At 44.7% G+C, this 25425-nt stretch overlaps 1 protein-coding gene across 1 annotated transcript; it reads right to left on the bottom strand.

Annotated features, from left to right (window-relative positions):
• Positions 1 to 991: 991 nt before the first annotated feature.
• On the bottom strand, positions 992 to 23900 carry LOC147892495 (heat shock protein 70 (Hsp 70) family protein). The gene is made up of 14 exons (XM_087387025.1): positions 22775 to 23900; positions 11256 to 11485; positions 10012 to 10171; positions 9511 to 9759; positions 9146 to 9282; positions 8639 to 9008; positions 8215 to 8376; positions 8006 to 8080; positions 7784 to 7884; positions 7539 to 7608; positions 7360 to 7416; positions 7186 to 7247; positions 5084 to 5156; positions 992 to 1416 (listed from the first exon to the last, which is right to left on the bottom strand). Exons 1-14 carry the CDS (start codon positions 23549 to 23551, stop codon positions 1216 to 1218), a joined length of 2724 nt encoding a protein of 907 aa, XP_087243151.1. The 5' UTR covers positions 23552 to 23900; the 3' UTR covers positions 992 to 1215.
• Between the last annotated feature and the right edge of the window lie 1525 nt (positions 23901 to 25425).

The following is a 25425-nucleotide window of genomic DNA, read 5'->3' as shown; positions in this document are numbered from 1 at the left end:
TGAGGGTTGCTTGGAGGGCTAATAAACTTCTCTGTTTCCACTCCAAGAAATTGGCCAAGTGGGGCACAGAGAGTCTCAATTTGGGGAAAGAGAGATAATGGTAAGTCATGCAATTCAACCCATATAGGAGCCTTGGACAGAGGCAGGGAATCTGGGCTAAAGTAAGGCTCCCAGAGTTAGACTGACAGAGGCCGATTCCTAATAGTCCACGGTTGGTGCAGTGGACGTGGTCGTGGTGCCATAGAAGATTCTCCTAGCTTGTAGTGAGAGCTACTCCCAGGCTGATTGTCTCGACATCATCCGAGCCTTGAAAAGGCTTCTACCTCCTCCACTAACACCACCAACATAGGTGCTCTTCGGCAACTCTGGCATGGGGTTCCCTTTCGAGACCTGGTGCTATGCGAACTTGGGGGCTCCATTGGAGTGAGGTTCCTTTGCAACGAAAGAGACAAAAGGGGGCTTGTCTTTGCTCTAGATATTTTGAAGAAATGGCGAGGTTCCTTTGCAGCGAAAGAGACAAAAGAGGGCTTGTCTTTGCTCTGGTTATTCTGAAGAAATTGCTGGTCAGAGAGGTTTTGAACTCGAAAAGAAGCTTACATAGAGTGTTTATCTCTCTGCCACCTTGTTTGAGTTGTAGAATGTCGCTTTCATCCAAGTGAAGGGAGGTAGAGGGGTATCGCGCTTATCATGAGTTAGATCTTGCGTGATGGTATCCGAAGAACCACTGAAGTCTATCTGATTAGACTCCAATTTGACAGGAACAAGACTGATGACACGCAGATCTAGTGCCAACAAGTGTGTATTCGTGTGCATCTTTATCTAGGTGACGTGGAAATAAACATTGAAATATGTGTATGTAATGTGTAAGCATGCAAGTAGTTGTGCATGTGTGACATTTTCATGTCGGTGATGAATGTGTGCGACATGGTTTTGGGTGGGCATGCACATGTGGTTATTGGGTTTCCCATGTAAGTACAAGTGACCATGAGTCTAGCAGAATAGCAAAGCACATTCTATAAGCTTTCCCCACTTCTTTTGGGGGACCTCTTGATTCGCAATTAGTACTATAAATTACACATAGCTCATCATGAATTACATTTCCATTGCTTAATACGCTGCTGTCAAAATTGATGAAATGCAAAAAGGTATCCACACTTGCAAAGCACACTCATAAGCGGCACCATTGCAAGTGTGGTCAATTGCTCTCGCGCTGCTTTAGAGTTCATCATGGATGGCCTCTGTCACCTCTTCTGCATTTGCCTTAATATCCTGTTCTTGATCGCTGCCTTCCTCACTTGTCGCATTACTAGACCCTGTACCCTCACTCTGGGGATCTGCAGAAGATTCTTTTGTGTTATTGGAAGGTTTTTTCTCGACCTTGGGCTTGGGCTTTGGCATTTTGTCCAATTTAGAAATCTGCAATCAACGTACAAAAGATTCAGCACTGAAATTCAGCGCCACCCCCCCCCATAACTTCTGTGCTCACTCCTTTATCACACACACATGCAGACAGCACACAAATATGCAAATACCTTCCCCCCCCCCCACACTCTCCCTCCACACACAGCCCCCCAAAACAAAAAGAAAACAAAGTTAAAAGAACGATCATTCAAGTGAAACAGATGGAGCAATTGATAAGGTATTGAAACTTGAAAGAGCAGCAAATATACAAGCCTCGGATCCTCAAGGCGTCCTTGCAGAAATGATGAAATGGAAAGAGGGCAGTGATAGTGAATATGGCAATGGAAAAGAATTTGATGAAGGGATGGAGAATATTCCCCATATTCAAGGGCAGGACAGCCGAGCTAAACCATACAACTTTGGAGCAGAATCCAAAATAAGCAGAACACAATGAGGCTGCATAACCACAACAGGAAAAACTCTACTGCTGCATATGGACTTCCAAAACGATTTCCATTAGACGGCTCAAACTCGGGAAAAAAGGCAGTGTACACTGAGATCTACTTTTGTATCCAGTTGTCCTATTTTGAAGTAATCTTTGAACACGTTTTGGCTGTACGACATGCTATGCACTTCTCAGATCTCAAATTGTGATTTATGCTAGTGTATACACACGTAGTGAGTGTGTTGTGTGATCTTGGGAAAGTCTTCTGCTGTGGGGAGTTGGCTGTAGCAAGCAACCTCTCTATATTGTCTAACATGGTATCAGAACCCTTGGTGTGGTGGCTGGTACATGCCTAGTTTCCCTAACATTCCTCTATCAAAACCCCGATGAAGATTGGCAAGCCTCATACAGACAGTCGCATCCCCTCTAGGTTTATGTAAAAAGGGGTCTCAGAAAATCCTGTGACGCTTGACACCATACATCAAATAAGGCCTGGACCCTTGACAGACCCTCCCGTGTCTCTATATGTTAGCTCTTCATTTGTTCCATATGCTCCTATTAATCTGGGTTTTGATTAGGTTTGAAGTTTTGGTCTTTGCACATTTGCTTCTGATTAGGGCTTTGGGCTGGTGATTAATATTCTAGTTCATTTGTGCCGCAAAATTCTGGTGAGTTGATTAGCCTCTGCCCTGTGCCTGGAGTGGAGTATGGTGGGAGAGCTATTGCTTTATCAAGGGTCAAGTCCCCCCCCCCAACACACTTTTTTTTTTTTTGGGTGAAATCTTTGATTGATTATATTATATGAGTAGCAACCTCAAAACAAGGTGCTACAATTACATCAACTGAAAATTTCGGTATATGCCAAAAAGACCTCATGATCTATGCATGGGCTCTGCAAGCAATCAAAGAAAGATTGCTGCAAAGAACGCCTAAAAAAGCCAAACAGAGAGAAAGTAGGATCACCAAAGACTTTACAATTCCTATATGTCCATAAAGTCCATAGTGCCCAGCAGCGAACCCAAACGAAGAAAAGATGAAACTCCCATCTTGAGAGGGAATTTGTCTAATTGTGTGTGTATGTCTTGTCTAATTGTGTGTCCATCTGTATATACGTTCATCTGTATGCTATGTATGTTAACAAGGAGGTGAGCAAGTTCTTGCTTCTTAGTCACTCCAAAAGTTGAAAACAATAAACTCCATAGCAAGGACTAGCTACTATGACATCCCCACCACATCACAGCATGCAACAATGGGATGTAATAATACAAAATTATGCTTTCACACATCCATATTCACAAACCCACACATACTTGAGCATCCACTTTTTCTATTGGTAAAGGACAAACTCAGCCGTAACAAACACTAACACTAAAGGAGAAGGCTAATCAAAAAGTAGTCCACATTCTCTTCATTCAAGCCGCAACTGCTTGTGAAGACTATACATTTCATTTTATTCCCTCCCAAACAAACATCTCCAAGCAAAAAATGCTAAGACATGCTACAAGCCGATGTCCCAACTGAGGGAAAAGAGCTGCACATGGTACAATCATTTAAATAAATAGCTCAACAACCAACTTCAATACCCTGCAAACTGGCTTCATGCAATCTTAGCATATAATCTCTGCTAATCAAAGCATAATAACTGATGCTTACTGAGTATGAACTGATGCAAATGGGCATGCTAATTGCTACAAACTAAGCACACTAAGTGATCCTTACTGAGCATGCTACCTGATGCAGCTCGTGCTAGATCATGCAAACTCAGTATACTGATTGATGATTACTGAGAATGCTAAATGATATTTACTGAGCATGCTAACTAATGCAAGCAGCTAGCTGTGCGTGGGGCTAACTGAGCATAAGGAGCTGCAGCAACTGAGTATTACCTGAGCATGCACTGGAGTTGCATGCACTGAGTATTACCTGCTGCAACTGAGTATTACCTGAGCATGCACTGGAGTTGCATGGAGATAAGGAACTGCTGCAACTAAGCATTAACTTAGCACAAGCTCGGAGGTAAAGTGGGCTAAGGAGCTGCTGCAACTCAGGCAAATCTGGGGCAAACAGTGGAGGTGAATTAAGCTATGGAGCTGCTGTATCTAAGGCAACCTGAGCTATGGAGCTGCTGCAACTGAGGCAAAATTGAAGCATTGGAGCTGCTGAAATGGAGGCCGAATAGAGCAATGGAGCTGCTGTAATTGAGTTTGAACTGAGAGTGTACGAACTGCTGCAAACTGAGGCTGACCTCAGCAATGGAACTGCTGCAAAATGAGAGTAAAGTGGAGAATAGGAGCTGCTGTAAATGAGGCGAAACTGAACAATAAAGCTGCCGCAACTGAGGTTGAACTGAGTAATGGAGCTGCTGCAAACTGAGGCTAAACTGAAGTATAGGAGCTGCTGCAACCGTGATTGAACTGCAGCACTACAGGGAAAAAGCACGCAGCAAAAGAGGGGCTCCAGAGCGGTATAAATGGCCTGCCGCAGCTCAGCATGAGGTGAGGGAAGGAAGAGCCCTAGGTACTCCATGGAGGGGAGAGAGGGCGCATGTGTTGGCTCCAAACTGCTCCAAGAATTGTTGAAGGGAGCTGTTCAAATATAGCCCCAAGGGTGGGCCAAATCTCTATATATATCTTTGTACGACTGGAATATATCCAATACTACAAAATTAGAAATTTTGTGATTCTAAAATCCAAAAGTCTACGCAGAAAATAAAAGAGAAAATGAAAGAGAAGAAAAAAGAGGTTTAAAAGTTTTTTGAAAAACAGAAGGAAGACATACTAAGCAAGCAAAGCAACACTAATGTCGTCATCAGTGCCCAAGCATAAGCAGCTATACTGGGTCTCCCGAAAAATGGGGTGAGGTCTGCGACCATCTGCCCATGTAGGGGATGGAATGTCCCTTGATGGTGGACTTGGTTTTAGTGGGCTATGGCCTTGAAGACCTAAATCTTGCAGGCCGGTTGGACAAGAAGGCAGGATAATCTAGATCCCGTGCATGTACACACACACACACACACACACACACACATGCAAGAATGCAGGATAATCTAGATCCCGTGCATGTACACTCACCCCCCCCCCCTACATACAAGTACACACCAAAGTGTGCACGCACATGTATGTATGCAAATACATACATGCATGCACGCATAAAATAGACTACATTTAGTCTACAATTGAACATTGCTCAAAATTTGGTCAATAGAAATATGACTCAAGCTAGAAAAAGCATATGTACCTTCTCTTGCAGTTTGGCAATTTTTGCATAAACATCATCTGAAGTGAAGATAAGTTCGTCGTGCCCCGGTGTCCTACAAACATTTAACAAGCAAAGCATCATAATTATATCCTATACTTGAATTTTAAAAAAATATGATAACAATGAAAAACCATTTCAATGAGAGAGCACAATTCTCTAAAGTGAGACAATCCAACACGCATTCTTGAAAGGGCATAGATCTCCCCTCCAAAGGTAAGAAGATAAGGCCTAAAATGCAAGGCGCCAAAAGGCACTAGTTGACACATGGCGACTGGTCATACCTCAACTACCCTCTCAGATGACACATGGAGCTTATTAGGCTCCATAAATGCATCGAAGCATGCCACATGGTACCTATTGGTGCGTCCAAAAATGTATCAGAGCATGGTACCTATTCGTGGGTCCAACAACTTGTGACAAACTACATCGACCTTGGATTTGCATCACGCTCGAGGTGACGTCGCCAAGGCATTGGATTATGTGCAATGGACTGTGTGTATACAATGCAAATCATGGCAAAGCTGTCATGGGTGTAGCAAGAGAGCATGCAGGAGCAAACAAATGCTCTAGATGCAAAATTGCAATTCAACTCGACTAGACAAAGGTGCCTACCAGGTTTTTCGAAAGCAAACTTTTGGTCTTGCTGTTGCAATAAGAAACTCGCCAAGGAAGGATTGACCACAAAATCAAGGAGGGTTTGTTGCCCCTTGCGCTGTGCCTCTGAGATGATCTCTTGAATCTTGCTACTGGATTCTCTTAGGTGGGCGAGCGCTTTGTGCCTCTAGTTGGGCTGCTGGGGGAGCCAATTCCAGGCCGCTAGGGATCTCACCGGCTCAATGTGCCCAACCAATGTGGCTGTGCTGCCCTAGCACATGACCGTCTTGGTGTTGCGGATATCCAGGTGCCGAGTATTGAAACTATGAAGGGTTGTGAACTTCAGTTGATAGCCTAAGGAGAATCCGTAGTCCTTCAATCGGAGGTCGCTTCGCCGCTTACCTTATGACGGGAATCTATCAGCCTGTGCGCATTTGCCTAACCCTATGGCAACCTCAGGGCTTGCCAAATGCCTTTGGTAACATCAAGGCAAAACAAAGGTCTTGGGACATGAAGACAGCAGCCATGACAGTCTCGTGACTGAGATCTTCCATTCTGACAACTGTACAGGCAGCAATGTCAGTAGAGCCTAAGATCCAACTTATCAAATAGTATGGGCTATGATGCAGGCAGTCTTACATCTAGGTGATGTCGTCAGCAGTGTTAGGTAAATTTTTGCAAAGAAGAATGACATGTGGCAGTTGGCTGCCACATGAACAGCTTTCGATAAAGTTTGGCAAATAAGAATGACATGTGGCTGTTGGTTGTCACATGACCACCTAGGTTGGCGTCAAGTTGCCAGTTGTTATAGATCCGTCCTCCTTGTTGGAGAAATCTGGGCTTATTTATACCTTGATACCTAAATATGCCTCTCTCACAGTGGAATAATAGAGAACCAACAAAAGGATCTTGAACCAAAGAGAGCACAGACGTACATCCAACTTCATTTTCTAGAGAAAATAACGTTCTTTTAATGCTTGGAAAACCAACCATACAAATCAAAGTAGATACATTGTTTGAGTATTGGAATTGTGAAGGGTGGTGATACTTCACCCCTTTTCATTATAAATTTTGTGCAGAGATGTTTGAGCTCCTATGTAGAGATTGCGTATTGTGGACATGTGTGCTATTCTTTTTTGGACGTCAATAGTCGCCAGAATGTGCTTGTCATTCACATGAGCCATAAAAAATACCTACGTCATGGTAAGGGTGCAGCTTTCTGATATTAATTGTGTAAAAACTTGTTCATGGTGATGAATGTCATTTACAACATCGTTGGCTTGCTTGATCTATTTAACACCTAATTTGTTTAAGATAACAATTGTAGCCTGTTTCAACATATATCAGATTTAAATGATAAGACTTGCAAAGAGTTCTAATTTTGTCAAGTTCTGTTTTATTTCGATGTTTTGTGCACATTTTCGTCTCATCAAGGTGAATTGAGAATCGAAACATGCAAAGCAGGGACAAAAAAGCGAATAACTCACTTCTCTTGTTCTAGTTGCTTTTCTGCCAACCATTTCTTGAAAGCAGCAGTGGCTTCCAATAGCTTCAAAACAAAGCAAAATCCAAGCCCAATGAGTTTTAAAGAAAACAAAGATATATCACACTGTGCATATGCAAACTATCAAAACAAAAGCATTCATAAGTTTGGAGCATACCTCTTTTTTGCTGCTGTCAGCGATCCAAGGTTTCCTTTTCTCCCATGTGTCCAGGGTCTGATAATAAATGCACTTCTTATTAAAGACCCTCAAATCACAAGAATTCCTTTTGAAGCAACAGTACTTCATAGAAAGCAAAGACGGATAAGAAAGCTTAAGAATTCAGTAGCCCATCATACCTCCTTGATGCTATCAAGGTATTTCTGAGCAAGCTTCACTGCAGCAGGTCTAGATTCTAGCTCTGACAGTCTGAAGCACCAGCCAAGAGCATAAGTCTTTACTTCCAATTGTTTTGCGCCATATCTTAGACTACCAGCCAACTGAGCCATTAAACACAAATACACCCTTTTGGCTACCCTCTTTGTAGACCTGTGAAATCTGACAATATGGAACCACTAAGTGGACTTCGAATAGCATTGATGACCTGAAAAAAATCGAATCACCGGTGGCCCGTAAGGATTCCAGTCTTTTTACATATTCAGCTGCTGTAGCCTCCTCCTCATCAGTATATAACCAATCTTCTGCCTGCTCATTCAAGTTATTGACAAAGTCTGGTGAGCTGTCCTTAAAATAAAAAGCAAAGGTTCCAACTTCATCTAATAAAGAACATCATCTTATTTCTAAAACAAAGGATAAAGTAGCTTACTGCGTTGAGATCCTGTTGGAAAGAATCCCTCTGCTCTTCAGTTGAGACTTTATCAATACTCTCTGCAGACTCTAACTGGAAGTAAAACGGCAGAGCATCACAGGCAGTTTCTTTTAGATACATGATTTTGTCAGATAAATCTGCACCCAAAAAAACAATATGACTGCAAAAAGATTTCCAGAATCTACCCTTGCAGGGCTGCCCTTTACCTTCTCCTTGGTCGTATATATGTATGATTCAAGGTTATTTTTGGCTTCAGCTGTCCTCTTCTTTTCTTCATCCTTGCGGTTTATCTTATCCAGCCGAAGCCAGACCTCCTGAAGGGAATCTTTTGGCATTGGCCTAACTACTCCTACACTGACATCTTTAATCTGCAGTGTCATTATATACCGTATTTAATTTCCAGTACCCATTCTGTTTCAGAACCAAGCACAGTTTCACCTTGCACATAAACTTCACTAATAAAAACAATTTTACTGATGGACGTCAAGGTTATCATGATCAGTGAGATTCAATAGGAACTGCGGACACATTATTATCAATGCAGATATTTAATTTACTATTTTACTATTTTCTTTGAAAGAAAATGAGAGCAAGCATTGAAATAGAACTAAAAACACAATTTTTGCAAACCTTAAGAGGTAATCTTATTGTCCGTTTTTTCAACTTCTTCTCAATAACCGTCTCAAACTCTGGTACAGAGGTGTTCAATCCATCATTTGCTTCAGTACTGTTCAAAGTCTCACTGGCAACTGATTGTCCTTCTCCATTCTCTCTGTTGTTATTGGGTTCTTTTTCTTTGTCATCTTTTTCAGGCATTTCCAATGAAGGCTTAGTCTCATTCAAGGAGTTTGTGATGTTTACAGGCAACTTCACAGGCACTTCTACCCACTCAGAGAACTCTACAACAGTTTCAGCTCGATCCAAAGACACTATCCCGCTTCTACTCAAGGAATAGTGTAAATTTGTCTTTATAGGAGCAGAGAGATTCCGTGAACCATGCCTGCTCCACAACCAATGTCATATCAAGAAAAAGGGAACAGCCATTTGAAATGAAGCACTCATAGTATACATAATTTCTTGCTAAACATGCAAGAGCCAAGGAACAGGAAGAGGTAACAGTCCAATGCGAGTGCTTACTTTGCATGAGCCTCAGTTACACCAGAAATTGCAAATGTTGCAATTTTGCTCGAACTAATTCCTGGGGGCAAGATATCAGCTGAATCATACAGTAATGAAACCTTGAAGTCTTCGGTAGTCCTTAAAGATTTAAACACCTGAAACTCTAAACAATGATCATCAGCAAAGGAAAAATACCTTCCCCAACACAAATACATCACATCAAATAGTCTATGAACAAAATGAAATACTTCAGCAGTCATTCAATTGAAAGAATGCAAGACCACAAACTTGATGTTTAAGAAAATACCCCAGCCAAAATCCTACAACTAATCTGTCATGTAAGCAAACAATGTGTCAAACCATGCCTTGACAAAAAAACTGACCTTACTAGGCAGCTTCTTTAACCTTGGCACAACTAATTCGTACGCATCCTCTTCTCCCTCTGTAATACTTAAACCTTCAATCTTCATAAAAATACCGTATGATACCCCATCAATCATGCCAAGCTTTCGATTCATCTTGATACCATCACTTAAATTTGCAGCATGTAAAGCAGCTCCCAGGGCAATAGCTTCATCTGCATCAAGGTGCCTATCCAGGCCTTTCTTCCCCAAAAAATCAGATAGGACCATCTGCAGAACAGAAAACAAAAAAGATGCATCTCCAATGTTATAGACATCTTGTAAACTTGCACCCAAATACTGAAAGTCAAATTCACCTTCATTTCTGGCTTCAGTATGTCATCAAACAATAGAAAAAGGATGAAGTAGAGATAGAATAATGTAACAGATGTGTCACTTGCTGGGCATTTCGTGCATGGGCACATCTGAGCGTCATTGTAGAGTCTGATACACAGATTGCTTATTCTGGAGATGTCCTTTTACCTGCAGTTTGGGCACGCGTGTTGCGCCACCAATCAACTCTATTGCATGCAGTTGTTCGACAGCCAAGCCAGAGTGTTCAAGCACTTGCTTGATGGGGACCAATGCCTGTTCCCAAATGTCCTCACAGAGTTCTTCAAACTTTTTACGTGTGATGACACTCCTGCAAAGGAAAACAATCAGAAGCACTCATCGCAGAAAGTTTAAAAACAGGGCATGCTGACGTTTTAAATATTCCATTAAATTGTATCAATGGGATTATGAACAATTTTTATTTAGAGTTGTATACTTCAACCAGTACAGGGCTATGAAAACAAATTATGTTCCCCTGACATAAGCATATCCACATAAAAACAAAGTGTTTACGAAAGTAATCACTTAATTTAAAAACGAATTCAAAATGGGAATGATAAAAATGATAAGATATGTAGAATGCTGATCTGGCAAGTTTTCAGAATAATTCCCTTTCTTCACATGGGACAAGGCTTTCATTAAATTTAAAATTTGTCATTTTTATTATAACCTCCACTTGACAAAGAGAGGTGACTATAGTAGTATATATAAACAATAGTTATTGATCCCCATCAAGCTCCACTATAGTTTCCTTAAAACTGAAATGGCTTTAACTCCGCACTTCAATTCTATGATCACAATCAATACCTTCATCCTATGCATGACCCACAGCTTTTAACCAGAGCAATGTGAATTGCAATGAAGAAGTCTCTAACAATTGGAGAAGTATCCCTTTTGTCACGATCAAATTCGAGTACCTCGACCCGCAAAATGAAAAACACCCATGTGCCAATACCAGTAGCCCCAACATACTAATACACAAGCCTATTTTTTCTGAGTGACAGAATGGTCACACGTTTATTTTGTCTAGCACATCACTGCATCAAGGGATTCACTGGTTCGGATCTCAATATGAGCTAAAAGACAAATGTTGTTAAAGGCATTTCAATTGTACCACAGATGCTCCAAATAAATCAAATACATTCAGTGAACTAAGGAAAAATAATAAGTTGAGCTCGTAGGAGCCCTTTACAGGCAGATTCATCTATTGTCTAGAAAGTAGGTATTCCTTAGTTTCTGGAAACATGCTTCAAATCTCAAATATCTGGCCAAATTTTGTAGATTCAAAACACACCTTAAACTGACGGTAGCCATTTTACAGCCAAATTAATCTAGCTTCTTCTCTATCCCACAAATGCTCTGAAAGCTGTGAAAATGTACTCAGAACGACTGACCTGAAGTCATGATCATCATACAAGGCCTCCACAGACAAGATAGCTTCTGTGTTTGCACTTAGGACCTCTTTTAAACGTTTGACTTGCTTTTTAAGTTTGGCCAAGGATTTTGGAAATTGCCGAATGTCAACTCCTCCAATTTGTTTGTTGAACAAATCAGCAAAGTATTCTACCAGTCTCAATTCCATCTTTTGTCCACCAAGTGAAGCATCCCATTTCACATCTTTCACCTGGGAAAGCGAGCGTAAAAGGCAATGAAAGGGGCATTAACAGAGTGAAATTTAATAATTGAGAAGACTAAGGCTGCATATTTCGCTGATCCAACACAGCAAAGCTGAAAATGTGGCAAGTTCCATGGGATTGCTCTGCCATTTCGTTTGATGAGGAGCACTCAAAAAGTACACAAACAATAGAGAGAAACACAATGTTGAAAAGATTTCATAAACTTGGATATCCAATACAGCAATGCAGAAAATATTGGGAATACAATCCGGATTGCTTTACTGATAATCTTTATCATAAGGCAGTTTCCAAGTTGGTAACAAGGATAATGTAACATTAATGTGCCATTCCTCTCCTTGAAATAGATTTTTTCCCAGCGGCAATGATTTATCTGTCCTATCACAAACCAAAATTAAAACTTTCCAGCTAAGTTTGAGGTGTTTTGAATGATAAGTCTAATGCGATCATAACGCATCTATCAGCTTTCAATATAAAACATATAAGAGGCACACGAGATGATTACAATAATTAGAATGAGAATAATATATGCCGGTACTGTTCTAAGAGTCCATCTACTACTCTCAAGTTTCCCTTCACAACCAACTCAAAATGAGAGATAGTCTAACAAAACATGATTAGGGCATCCAAACTACATTTGTAAAGATGAAGAGTTGATATATGTAGAAATACAATGCACTAAACCAGGATTTGAGAAGAAGATCATATCTAGTCTCCTTGGATTAATCACACAAGACTTCATGATGGTACAAATCGTTAGGGGCATAATGAGAGGAGAGGTATGCAACGCACCTTGAATCCCTCTTAATGTTTAGAGGCATTAGACACGCCATTTGTATTTTATATTAATGTCAGTGCTCGCGTGCATGCGTGCGTGTGTGTGGATGCACAGAGAGAGAGAGAGAGAGAGAGAGGGGGGGGGGGGAGTACAAACAAACAGATAGAGACACACACACACCCCATTTGCATTTGTGTTTGTTGTGCGTGTGTAAACTGCCAAAAAGACAACAATCAACAATAGCTACACATAACCCAAGAGGTCACTTGCTTCCTTTGGATGAGATACTATCCGAGAGAAGATGGAGAAATAGTTGAAGAAGCAGCATAGTTGCTTCTTTGCCAAGCAACTAGTTGAAGAGGAAACATAGTTGCTTCTTTGCCAAACAAACTAAGAGGACGAATTCCAAAGAGGCAATGAACAAGGAATGACTACAGAGCTCGCCAAAATACACAGACATAGAGAAAACTGAACCACTAAGCAGTAGGCTCCTAAGTCGACTCAACGACCGCTAGACTCAAGCTCACAAGAGAGCAGAAGTGAACACGGGAGAGAGACCATATCGTTGCTGCTCTAGGAACCAGTCCGACCTTTTCTCAATGCTCCAAGCTCTCACTCAAACTCCTTAGAGCACCACTTGACTCAAAGGCAAGGCCACTTCAGGAGATGCATGAGTCACATGCAATGTTTTACTGGTAGGAATGAAGGTCGGTGTACTCAGAAAGCCCACAAATAGAGCTTTTGCCACTATTCAGAGCCAAATTCTACTCAAACTGAAGACAAGCGAAGGACACATTTCACACTCAGGAGAGATCAGGAGAGACCGGTCAACTCTCATCACCCTATGCAACTATAGTATATACCCAATTATTTAAACAAAAGAAAGAAGAATCGACATTGCCGCAAGGAGGCAAAGCCATGATGCCTCCCAATGTGACGCCCTTTTATAGGCTCTTTTATTGCCCCAGCCTTGGCTTGGCCTTGCCTGAGATCTGCCCTCTTCCAAGACCAAAAATATGCCATAAGGCTGTTTTATCTGATGCAGCCCACATGGCTGCTTAAGTTGTTCGTGAATCTTCCCCAATACTGCCCATGTGGTAAACCTACATGCTGCCCACATGGCAACCATGCCTCTGCCAGCCGTTCTATTACCATGTTTATGTGCCCATGTGGCATCTAGGTTACATGGCACCTCTCACCCATGTGTCCTACACAAGTGCCAAGGCTCACAAGTGGAGCGTTGACACCTCTACCCCAAAAGACACTCTTCATTCAAGCTACAACTGCTTGTGAAGGCTGAATATTTCATTTTAGTCTCTCCCAAAACATTTCAAAGGATCACCACACAGCTCCGATGCCGAAGAGTGCATTGGAAGCTCTTTCGTTGGAGCTCAGCAAGGTTATCTCTAGCAAGCCAATCTATTGTGTTGAACCAAGTTCTTTTGTCTAGAGCCTGATACATCACGTCATGTTGGTGTTTCTAGAGAAGGTGCATGGGACAGTTCAAGAAAATGGTGCGGGATTTTCTTTGGGCAGGATCAAATGGCACATAAGATGCCCATGCGAGCGTTGCTTGATAAACAATGATCCTCCCTCAAGCAGAGGAGCGCAATCTAGAGATGCAAGGCAAAGCCCTCCTAGGCAATCCCATCGTTAGAGTGATCATTCCAAAATCAAAGCCTTGGGAGCTCTTGATTCAGCAAGGGCTTCTTGGGAACACTCCTCACACGGGAGACCAATGGCACATCACACCAATGGATTTTAACAGAGGCCCCCCTAATGAGGAAAGGGTAAAATTCAACGTGTAGCCTAATGAGGGTGTGGCGACGTCTCTCCATCAACCTCTTGCAGACTAGCACGAAGATGTGGAACCTCATGAGGGTGTGGTGACGTCTCTCCACCGATCTCATGCGGAGTGCAGAGCGGAGTTTGAGTGTCAACCCTTGAATTGGCATCCAGATTTTTGGGATCAAGAGGGGCACATGTTGGGCCACCGCACTCATATCAACTGGGCACAGTGGGTAGCAAACTTGCCCGCCCCTTGGGAGCTTGGAGCCAACTCATAGAGCAGCCGATGGATCATCTACAGACCTTGTAGCATCTGAGGGAAGCTCATCGCAAGGGAAGGAGATTGACACTGCCATCTTGGAAGCATCATGGGAGGGATGTACCCCACCTTGCTGGTCTAGCAAGTTCTCCAAGACAAGGGAGCCACTCAACGTTTTCATCAGTGCTGCTAACTATATCAATCCATATCCGGTCTTCTATAATATTACCTAGGGGGCTTCTAGTACTAAAGTCAAAGCCCGCGGGCAGATCCAAGACATGATGGAGAGTTGGATACATTGGGGTGTGTAGAGGATCAGAGTGCTTGGGAGACGAGGAAAGAGTTGGACCCTTGACCCCTAGCCCTCAAAGTTGAGTTCCTTCACTGGCGCCTACGGCTCTAGGAAGACTACCTACTTCGAGAGATCAAGCACAGCCTCGATGAATAGCCAGAATAAAGCTCAAACAAGACGTAGGAGGTGAAGTTTTGCTCGTACATCAGCCTCTTCAGCACATGCCTATGTTGGAAAGGTCACCTCCCCATCTGTAAGCCCCCAAATGAGGAGAGCGTGGGGGAGGGAGACCTAGGGCAGGATGTGCCCAAAGAGAGATTACCTGGATGTGTGGATCTGGGACAGATCTGGAGCATTCATGGTTGGTGGGGTATCCCAAGGATGAAAGACTGCATCAGGAGCAGCTCATGTGCAGGAAGATGGCAGGGACACAGTGTCTTGGATCAGGCCTGGCACGAGGCACTCAGTGGACTGCAGCAGGACCCTATGAAAGGCGCGATGACGTCAGCAATGTACAGAACTGTACAGCGCTGGAGAAGGGCCTGGCAGAGGCGCTTGCATGACGGGGTCCTTGGCAAAGTATATGGGCAGGTCTATGGCCTGCAAGCAGGGCTGGCAGGTGGCAGGACAGCAGCAGCAAAGGGGCTGGACCCTGCATGGAACAAAGGGCCAGCAAAGGGCCCTAAATAGGGCTGGATAGGCAGCCAACCAGACAACCAACTGGTCGGTTGGTTAGGGCTGCTACAGACCAGCCAGTCGGCCCATTTAGGGCTAGCTGGTCGGTTGGTTCAAGGGGGCATTGAGCCCTATAAAAGGAGAGGCCTAAGGCCTCATTTCATATCCAACATCCAGCAAAAAGTGGAGCAGACAGGAGCAGCCTGAAGGCATTCCCTTTGGCCTCATCTTGGAGGTAAAGGAGAGTTGAAGGAGTGCTGCAGACTGAGTTCCATAAGGGCTGGGACCTTGGCTGTCTTCTAGGGCAGCAAGGTGTTGTGATCACCATACCTTCTGGAGCAGCCATTCACAAGCAGGTTGGACCAGTGGAACAGGGACCTGTGTGCTGCAGACAAAGCTTGGTAGGGGCTGCCCACCTAGGCTGATTCATAGGCAGTAAGGTGGAGAAGAACACACTCGACGGAAAGTCTACAGACGCTCGAGGTGGAGCACGCGGACTCGAGTCTAGAGATAGCCAGCAGATTGGAGAAGGACCTTGTGGTTAGATCAGAGGACCACACCATTGGTGGGACTCTGGATCTATCTCTCTTGTATTGTGTCCATAGTTTTCGATGGAAATATATATTTTGGTGGTTTCTCTATCTGGCTGGTTCATTGTCTATTGATGAGTCTGCACATCTATGTGATGCACATTAAGTAAAGAAGTTTGTGATTCCACACCCACACCGCACACTGTGTGAGCTCCTAGGCATTACTATAAGTCTTCTGCTGCGTGTACCCTCTGTTGGGTCTTTTCTAATCAGAGCCCAAGTAGGAGGCTCACAAGTGTGGGAGCTTGAAGGCAGGGACCTTGCTGAAGGACGACCCTGATTCAGAAGCTCTAGGGAATCGACTTCCACGACCGGAGGATTGTGCCCTTGTGAGAAGGAGGGTGACTCAGGTTCAGTCAGGTGCGTTTAAAATTCGCAGTCCAGGTTATCTTGGAGATGTACTTTTGTTGCAGACCTTGCCAAAGGAAGGACGGGTTGAAACAAACCCTTAGAGCATGGTGCCTAGAAGACTCTAGGTTGTTCACTCATTATGAGGGGGATGATTGGAAGATCGTGACGGCTAGATTGCTGGAGTTCAGAGGCGGGAACGTGACTGAAGGAGGTGGTACAAGGAGGTGGTACCAAAGATGGACCTGTGTACCAGGATGGTGTGCGGAAGCAGAACCGGACCTGGTGGAGCAGGAGCCACTGGATGAAAAGCCAGGAAAAGATTTTGACATCGAAAAGTTCCAGAGGACTACGACCCGGGAGTTAATGGAGCATCTTCATCGACGTGTTGGCATTGGGCCGAGATGTGTCGGTGAGAGGGGGTGTTGGAAAGGTCACCTCCCCATCTGTAAGCCCCCAAATGAGGAGAGCGTGGGGGAGGGAGACCTAGGGCAGGATGTGCCCAAAGAGAGATTACCTGGATGTGTGGATCTGGGACAGATCTGGAGCATTCATGGTTGGTGGGGTATCCCAAGGATGAAAGGCTGCATCAGGAGCAGCTCATGTGCAGGAAGATGGCGGGGACACAGTGTTTGGATCAGGCCTGGCACGAGGCACTCAGTGGACTGCAGCAGGACCCTATGAAAGGTGCGATGACATCATCAATGTACAGAACTGTACAGCGCTGGAGAAGGGCCTGGCAGAGGCGCTTGCATGACGGGGTCCCTGGCAAAGTATATGGGCAGGTCTGTGGCCTGCAAGCAGGGCTGGCAGGTGGCAGGACAGCAGCAGCAAAGGGGCTGGACCCTGCATGGAACAAAGGGCCAAAGGGCCCTAAATAGGGCTGGATAGGCAGCCAACCAGCCAACCAACTGGTTGGTTGGTTAGGGCTGCTACAGACCAGCCAGTCGGCCCATTTAGGGCTGGCTGGTCGGTTGGTTCAAGGGGGCCTTGAACCCGATAAAAAGAGAGGCCTCAGGCCTCATTTCATATCCAACATCCAGCAGAAAGTGGAGCAGACAGGAGCAGCCTGAAGGCACCCTTTGGCCTCATCTTGGAGGTAAAGGAGAGTTGAAGGAGTGCTGCAGACTGAGTTCCCTAAGGGCTGGGACCTTGGCTGTCTTCTAGGGCAGCAAGGTATTGTGATCACCATACCTTCTGGAGCAGCCATTCACAAGCAGGTTGGAGCAATGGAACAGGGACCTGTGTGCTGCAGACAAAGCTTGGCAGGGGCTGCCCACCTAGGCTCATTCACAGGCAGTAAGGTGGAGAAGAACACACTGGACGGAAAGTCTACAGACACTCGAGGTGGAGCACGCGGACTCCAGTCTAGAGATAGCCAGCAGATAAGAGAAGGACCTTGTGGTTAGATCAGAGGACCACACCATTGGTGGGACTCTGGATCTCTCTCTCTTGTATTGTGTCCATAGTTTTGGACGGAAATATATATTTTGGTGGTTTCTCTATCTGGCTGGTTCATTGTCTATTGATGAGTCTGCACATCTATGTGATGCACATTAAGTAAAGAAGTTTGCGATTCCACACCCACACCGCACACCGTGTGAGCTCCTGGCATTACTATAAGTCTTCTGCTGCGTGTACCCTTTGTTGGGTTAATTCCTAACAGCCTAAGCTCCCACCCCACAGCAACCTCTTCCTCAGCAGCCCATGCAGCTCATTAACAAAAGGAACAATAATCATTTACTCTTATCCCCCTTTGAAAAGAGGTATAGGTTGGCATTTGATTGATTACAAGCAATCCCGTCTCATAAAAGTGAAAATAATGCACTAATCTTATACAATCAATCTTTCGTCCCAATATTCGACTGCATGAAAACCTTCATCATCAAGCTTCCCCTTCATCTTGTTCTTGGTTGTCAAACTCACAAAAAATAAATTCTTACATGGATTACCTATGTAAAGAACAACGGAAAGCACTTTTTATTCTCTAGAGTCGATAGTGAACAAATTCTCTTGATTTCCTTAACTCAGCACTTCATGTTGCATCTAGACATATTTTGTCTTTGGTTGTATGGATTGTTTCAATTGTATGGAGTGCAACAATGATTGTTGATGAATGACTATTGCCTTTCTCATTGATAGGTCCATGTTGACATTTGACAAGTTGCAATTTGACCGAGGGATTTTCTTTGGAGTCCTCATTGACCTTTGTTGTTGAGTGGATCTGGCTTGAGAGTCTTTTTGTCATTTTGATAGTGTGGACACTTCATTTTGGATTCCAACAAATGGTGTAGATGTCTCATAGGGGCTGGTGTCAATTGCTAGCATTTGTTTGAGTATAAAGATCACTAAATTTGACTCCTCCTTGAGGACTAATCATCCTTTTCAATCTTCTTGTCATCTGCTTTTTCCTTTTGGCAATTTTTTGGCAATGGCACTAGGCCTATCACATTCGAAAGAATTTATTCTCTTCTTTTTTGTCCCCATTGTTTTTGGCTTGCCACCCTTTGAATAATTGTCATCTTTGGGCTTTGCCCTTGTTGGCATCCGCATCAAATCGCCCATACCGAGTGCTGTGATAACAAAGGTTACTTAACAAGTCTAGCAAATCTTTTTGTGCTTTTGTCATATTCCATAAAAGTGTTTTGCTCCGTCCTATCTTCAGATTTTCATCCCTCTCTACTTGCCTATGCCAATTAAAATTGTTTCTCTCCATCTGTGATCTCATTTTTGGTTTTTGGGAGACTTGAGGAGACGGTGGATTGCACACAAGAAAATATGCGATAGTTAAGTTAATATCCTCGTAATAATAAATTTTGACCCACATAATAATAAAACCAAACCACCGCGGTAGTGTTATCCTAAAACTCTATGGCAAGGATGGCCTTGTCACCACCTCTTCCTCGCACAAATTTGATGTGCCTCCTCTTGCAGCAATAAAGGCCCATGCTTTTCAAAAGTGAGAGGATTGGCCTGCCCTCTAAGCATCACAATTGTCACAAACCCCTTGAAGCTTTTGTCAAGTATACCTAACCCCAGCATGGATAATGAACTTGAGTCAACCTCGTAACCAACTACCACCAACTAATATCTCATAACCTTCACCTTGGAGAGATGGTTCATAACCTGGTCTCTTTATCTCCGTTTTCATAATGGACAGCTGATTGTTGCACCAATTATCATGGAGGATACCTCCGCATCTTTTTGCACCCAATCACACACCATCGTTGGATTTGCAAGCATCCTCACTTTGTCAATGGAGTCTACCGTGTCTTTAGACTTCTGCTATCACATGCACCAAGGTCAAGCCCAGGTTGCAGTGACAACTGGCTGCCTAATAGCAGCAACCTACGCAGCATATATGGCAGGTTTTTGGGCCTCCAAAGGGCAGCAACAAGCATCAAAAGTGGGCTGGGGGAGGCGCCTTTTACAGGCAGCCTCAACCCCCTCCAGGTCGGCCCCTAGGACTGAGCAAACAGCCCGACCATCCCAGCCCACCAGCAGACTGGCTGGTCGGCCGATTAGGGCTGGTTAGGTCGCCAAAACAGGCCTTTCCAGCCTGGCTGGTCGGCCAGTTAGGGCTGGTTGAGTCAGCCAAAACAGGCTTTTCCAGCCCCTATATAAAGATCATTTCAGCACTCAGCTCCCAGCCTCCAGCAGTGCCTTTCAGCCAGCAGATGGCCGAGGTTGGGTGTCCTATTTCCGCAGCATAGCTCCATCTCCTGCATGTCGCAGTTAGGGGAGTGGTCTCAGCGCAGTTTTGTATGCCGATTTGGCAACCATGTACAACAGTAGTCATGCCATCAGTATAAATAAAGCAGTGTACTATAGTTAGGAAGATATCTGGTGTATCTCATGCTTGAGTTCTTCCTTGTATGTTCATCTATTTTCCGCACAGCTAGTCCCCGCACGCTACATCTGCTCAACGCCTTCCAAGGCATACACTTAGAGCAGGGGAAGTAAATCAGGATCTCTGTATGTAGAAGAAGTTGCATAGAAGAATTCATACTGCTCTTCTATGTTGGAATTTTAGGTGTCACCTCCCCATCTGTGAGCCCCAAATGAGGACATGGGGAAGGGTCTACCAGCAGCATGTTAGGGATCTGAGAGAAGCAGTCTAAGCAGTGACTAGGACTGCCACATGGGCTTAAAAAGAATTCATAAGTTCGGCTGCCACGTGGGTGGCGTGCAGTCCTTAAGAGTGACTGTAAGGAAGCATTATAGGCTGCTGTCCAGATCGGCAAATAGAACTATAACAGGTTTAGGCCCTGGAATGAGGCCCAGGTGAAGGGGCCAGAAGAGGGTGTGGTCGGAACCTGCAGCAGGCTGGCAGAGAAAGATGCATGTCTGTGACAGAAAAGGCGCAGTCTGCTTGGCAGAACAGGTTTAGGCAGGCCAGTAGGCACCTGCCACCTGGCTGTCCAGTCAGCAGACAGCTGGAACTACTCGGGTACAAATACAGGTCGGAGTGCTGGTCAACTGTACAGCATGGTCAGCAGTGACAGACTGGGTTAACCAACTCTGTGGGTCTGGTAGGGAGGGCCTATCCAGAGCAGCATAGAGGTCAGTGATCAGCATCCAGTGTGCCTCAGGTTTGGGCTGCATCCAAAGAAACAGGGAAGCCAGGGATACTTCGGAGAACACTCTCTGTAGCAGCAGATTTTCAGCAGGAAAAAGAGCAGCAAATAGAGGTCTTGGAGCAGGATCTCCCCAGCCCACTGAAGCTCCGTCGGAGCACGCAGGTTGACAGAGATAAGAGGAGCTCTGAGGAGCTAGAAAAGCCCGTCCGCATCTAGGCAGCACATAGGCTGCTAGATGGTGGTGGTTTGAGCGCCCATCGGAGCACGCAGGTTGACAGAGATAAGAAGAGCTCTGAGGAGCTAGAAGGCAGCCCGCCTGCATCTAGGCAGCACATAGGCTGCTAGATGGTAGTGGTTTGAGCACCACAGTTTATAATGGGGTTTGTCTATTTTGTGCAATCTATAGTATATGTTTCTTTGGCTATTATAATTCATGAGCATGTTCAGGCTTGCAGAAATTGAAATCGACTCCTACTCTTGACGAACAGGTGCCGTTGTGTGACCTAATTCAATCCCTCACTTTGAAGGACAGGTGAGGTTTTAAGTATGCCTTGGTCAAGTAAGGAATTGCAAGTGTTTGTATCAATTGTGTCTGTGTTGTTAGGTCCCTTCCAAACTTCAATACCTTGTGTTGCGCACAGTGTTCCTCTTGTATTGAGAGAATGGAGGATGAAAGCCTCCTGGCAGAAGCCTTGTGGCAGAGGCCATCAATGCCGGCTGCATCTAAGGACAGTGATGATTGCTTCGAGGAGCTTGATTTGCTGACAGGCCTTATAACATTACTGAGCTGAGAAGCAAAAAGGTGACTATAATAATAACAGAGAACAAGAAATCTGTATTGCATAGAATGTCTGAATGTTGTGATCCGCATAATGAGGCCTCTTGTATGTGTGAAAGGTAAGGGCATGTGCAGCTTCACCAAACATGCACCATTTTGGAAGAGTTGTAGCTATCCATTGGGCAGCTAGTGAAGAGTTGTGCCTCGTGGAAGGATCGCGTCGAAAGGGCTTAGGCTTCCACACATATCCATCCATCCAACCATCCATAAATACAAGCTTTAACAGGACTTAGTTATGGATCATAACGGCTGCCCCTCCCCATCTCTGAGCCTTCATCTTGTGCATCCTCCAAGGCATGCGTATTCATCTCTGAGCCTTCATCTTGTGTGAGTTTGTGAGCTACGATTGAGCTCTGGCAGTTCATCCATGGCCAACACTATATGATGAAGAAGGACTTCAGACATACGCACATATCCATGCACCCACAACAAATTTGCATACAATACAAAGCCATGGTACAAGTGCCACAAAGCTCAGCAATTAAAGGAAAGGCTAAATAAGTTGTCGGCGGTCTCTTCATCCAAGCTGTGTCAAGACCAGGTTATTTGATTTCATTCTCGCCCACCAAACAGCTTTAAGCAAACAAGCTTAGGAAAAACAGTTGAACATCATAGGGCAACCCACCAGTACAAATCACTAGAGTTTGGAACTCATTAGGCTGTAAGACAACGGTTCCAGGGCTCACATAAGCTCTCTATGCTACTTGGGCATCGACCTTTTTCCTATTATATCGTGCAAAGTTGGCGTTCAACTAAACTTCAATCCCTACTGGGATAAAGTAATCAAGATCAAAACGGCTGCTGATTATAAAGAACCTGAGTCAAAGTTGAGTGCCAAGAAGGATGTGAAGTCATGTGAAAGGTTGTTTATATGTAGCTTAATAAGACAAGAATATATCCAATCTTAAAAATTAGATTTTTTCGGTACAACAAGAGAAAGAACAAAAGGGGGAGAAGGGAGTTTCTAAGCGACCAAATGGAGAGTAAATGAGAAAAATAAGAATTAAATCAGGTGAAGGGTTGTATGACAACATTATCGTTCGTCCATTTCGATAAAAAGAACCATCTCCATCGCTTTAAAACAGCAACTTACCACAGTCTTTTCCATGAGACGTTTTAGACAACACGAACCTGAAACTGATTGATGGTCACATTTTTGCCGAACTCCTTGGTGGTGTAGGCCGAATAAAGTACCAAGGCAGCATAGGCACTGTTCGCGCCCATATCGTAGAAAATGACATACTTCGACTCATTGGAAAAATCCTTATCGACACCGTACTGTAAAGCTGCACCAGCATATTCGTTTACGAGGGCCAAGACATTCAACCCCCCCAATTCAGCCGCGGTGAGGATACACTCCCTTTCTGTTTGGCCCATATAAGGCGGCACGGCTATCACAGCATCCTTGATCATACTCTTCGCATGACTCTCTCCCAAATTCTTCGCATAAGCTAAAAGCATGGACAGAAGCTCCTCAAAAGAAAAGAGGGATTCCTTATCGTCGATCGTCACGCTTGCCGTGCCTCTTTCATCCTCGACAATGTCGTAAGGAAGATATTCGGAATGCAAGAACTGCTTGACTTCGTGGTACGGTTTACCGACCATGTCACGGAGGCGCGAATAAACCCGTTCAGGATAACGAGCTGTGATCCCGGCAGCAGTTTCGGCCACCAGTCTGTCTCCGTTGGAGAACGCCACCAAAGCTGGCGACTTTCGTTTCGACATTTCGTTGATTGCTATAGAAATGGGGCTTTGACCCGGCTTTATGTTGACGACGGCGACCTTCATCCATTCTGAACCGAGATCTATACTGAGCACAGCCGATCTCGCACTCCATGTGCAGAACAGGAAGACTATGCAAAATAGAGCGATACGGGCCAGCCCGCCTTGTGTAGAATGCGGCCTCATCGGGTTTGGCAAGCTGAGAAAAGGCCACAGGAGCAGAATCTGCTTCAGAAAACCGCCAACAAGGGGCGCATTCCACCGCTTTAGGATTGCCAAACAAGTCGCTCAAGGTCACGGAGATGCGAAGCTCCAATCCGCAAGAAAAAAAGACTCCGGCAAGGGGCAGCGGAAACCCTAAGACAAGGAAGAGCGGCAGCAGGCAGGGAGACCGAAGAGGAGGGAGAATTGAGGACGAAATGGAGTAAATTGGAAGGGAGGCAAGGAAATGCGAGAGGAAGGGAAATAGCTGAGCTCGCAAGAAGAAGCAGAAGCAACAAAAGAAGAAAATGAAGAAGATGAAGCAGGAAGAGCAATTTTTATGAAGACGACGAAGAAGAAGAAGACGGCTCTCGAAATTTATATATATTTTCCCTCTCCCCCAAAATCAGAGTTTTTGTCCCTTTTCGCCCAATCCTCTCCCTCCCCGTGGCAATTTTGCCACGTGTCTATCCCTCCTTCGGCCCGACCCGCTGGCATTGCCCGCACTTTCGCCTTTATATTTTTTCTTTCTTTTTTGTAAAACTAGCCTCACATTTTTTTGATTTTTTTTAAAACTAAATAGTCGGGCACAGGACTAAAGTCTATTTGGGTACTCGAATGCATGCCTGAAATATGCATTTCTAAAAGGACCTCCCTAGACTGGTTGACCAATACAATGGAAGATGAGACCAATCGTAATGCTTGGGCACTGCACTGTTGTGCTTGCAAGCCCTCAATCAAGCCCGTTAGATTGGCGCTGCAGGGTTGAGTTTCAACAGCCAAAGTAGCATGGGACGTAGTAATTTTCTTGCTAGTGGGGCTGAACCAGCTTTGCTAGCCATCGCACGGAGGTCCACTAAAGGCACTAGCAGGTCACCCAGCACAACATGCAAAAGCTTTAAGCGTCCCTGAAACCCCAAGAGACAGGCAAATTTTCAACAAATCTAGGGCACAACGGAGAGGGAGTGGTTGGCAATCGCCTAGAAAGCACTGAAGCGAGAGGGAAGGCGAACATTCGTCATTAGTACGGGGTTTGTGAGAGGCTACAGACCCAACAACAATTGCTACTACTACTGCTCCAGTTCCTCTGCCTCTTCAACCTTCTGTGTTGCATTCCATGCAACACAGGCCCAATCCAAGCTGTGGGGACAGAAGAGGGATTCAAGGGCACCTAAGAGAAGATGCAAGGTTGCAAATGGGAGGGAAGCCATGGATGCCAATGAGAAATCTACCAACAAAGGGATTCCTAGCTCTCCCTAGAAGCTTCGCTTTGATCACACCACGTCTTCATTTGTGTAAAGAGAGAGCGTGAAGTTCTATTCACTTCTCCCCTATTAATTAATTAGTGCCCTCGCTCCCCTTGCAATTAACCGATCATACTATGCGTTAATTAATTGTTTAATTAACCTATCCCCTGTTGTCTCCCTCCCTACTCGCTCTACGTTGTCCTCCCTCTCTCTCCTCTGTTGTCTTCCCTCTCCTCTGGCTGCGCTGTCCTCCCTCTCTCCCTCTCCCTCTCTTCTCCCCTTCCTCCCTCTTCTCTCCCACTCCCTCTCCTCTCTCGCTCCCCATCCTTCCTCTCCTCTCCTCTCTCCCTCCCCTCTCTACTTAGCCTTCTCTACCTCCCCCTCTCTGCCTCGCCCCCCCCCCCCTTCCCCTTCATATACCCGTTGAGGGTGGCTATGAGAATTCTGGAATCTGTGGGCCCCATCAAAGCGTCTTGGCTCAGCTTACATTAATCAACGCGCCACCCTCGCAGGTTACATTAATCAAGTATTGCCCCCCCCCCCGCCAAAACAAATTAATTAATTCACTCAAATTCAATCGGGGTCCCTATTAACATCAATTATATATAGCAT

The sequence above is a fragment of the Dipteris shenzhenensis genome, chromosome 16 (assembly GCF_047967505.1).
Source record: "Dipteris shenzhenensis isolate YYH24624 ecotype China chromosome 16, Dip_SZ_1.0, whole genome shotgun sequence".
NCBI classification, from domain to species: Eukaryota; Viridiplantae; Streptophyta; class Polypodiopsida; order Gleicheniales; family Dipteridaceae; genus Dipteris; species Dipteris shenzhenensis.
The sequence above is the reverse complement of the archived record's forward strand: the minus strand, read 5'-3'. Positions and strand labels throughout refer to the sequence as shown.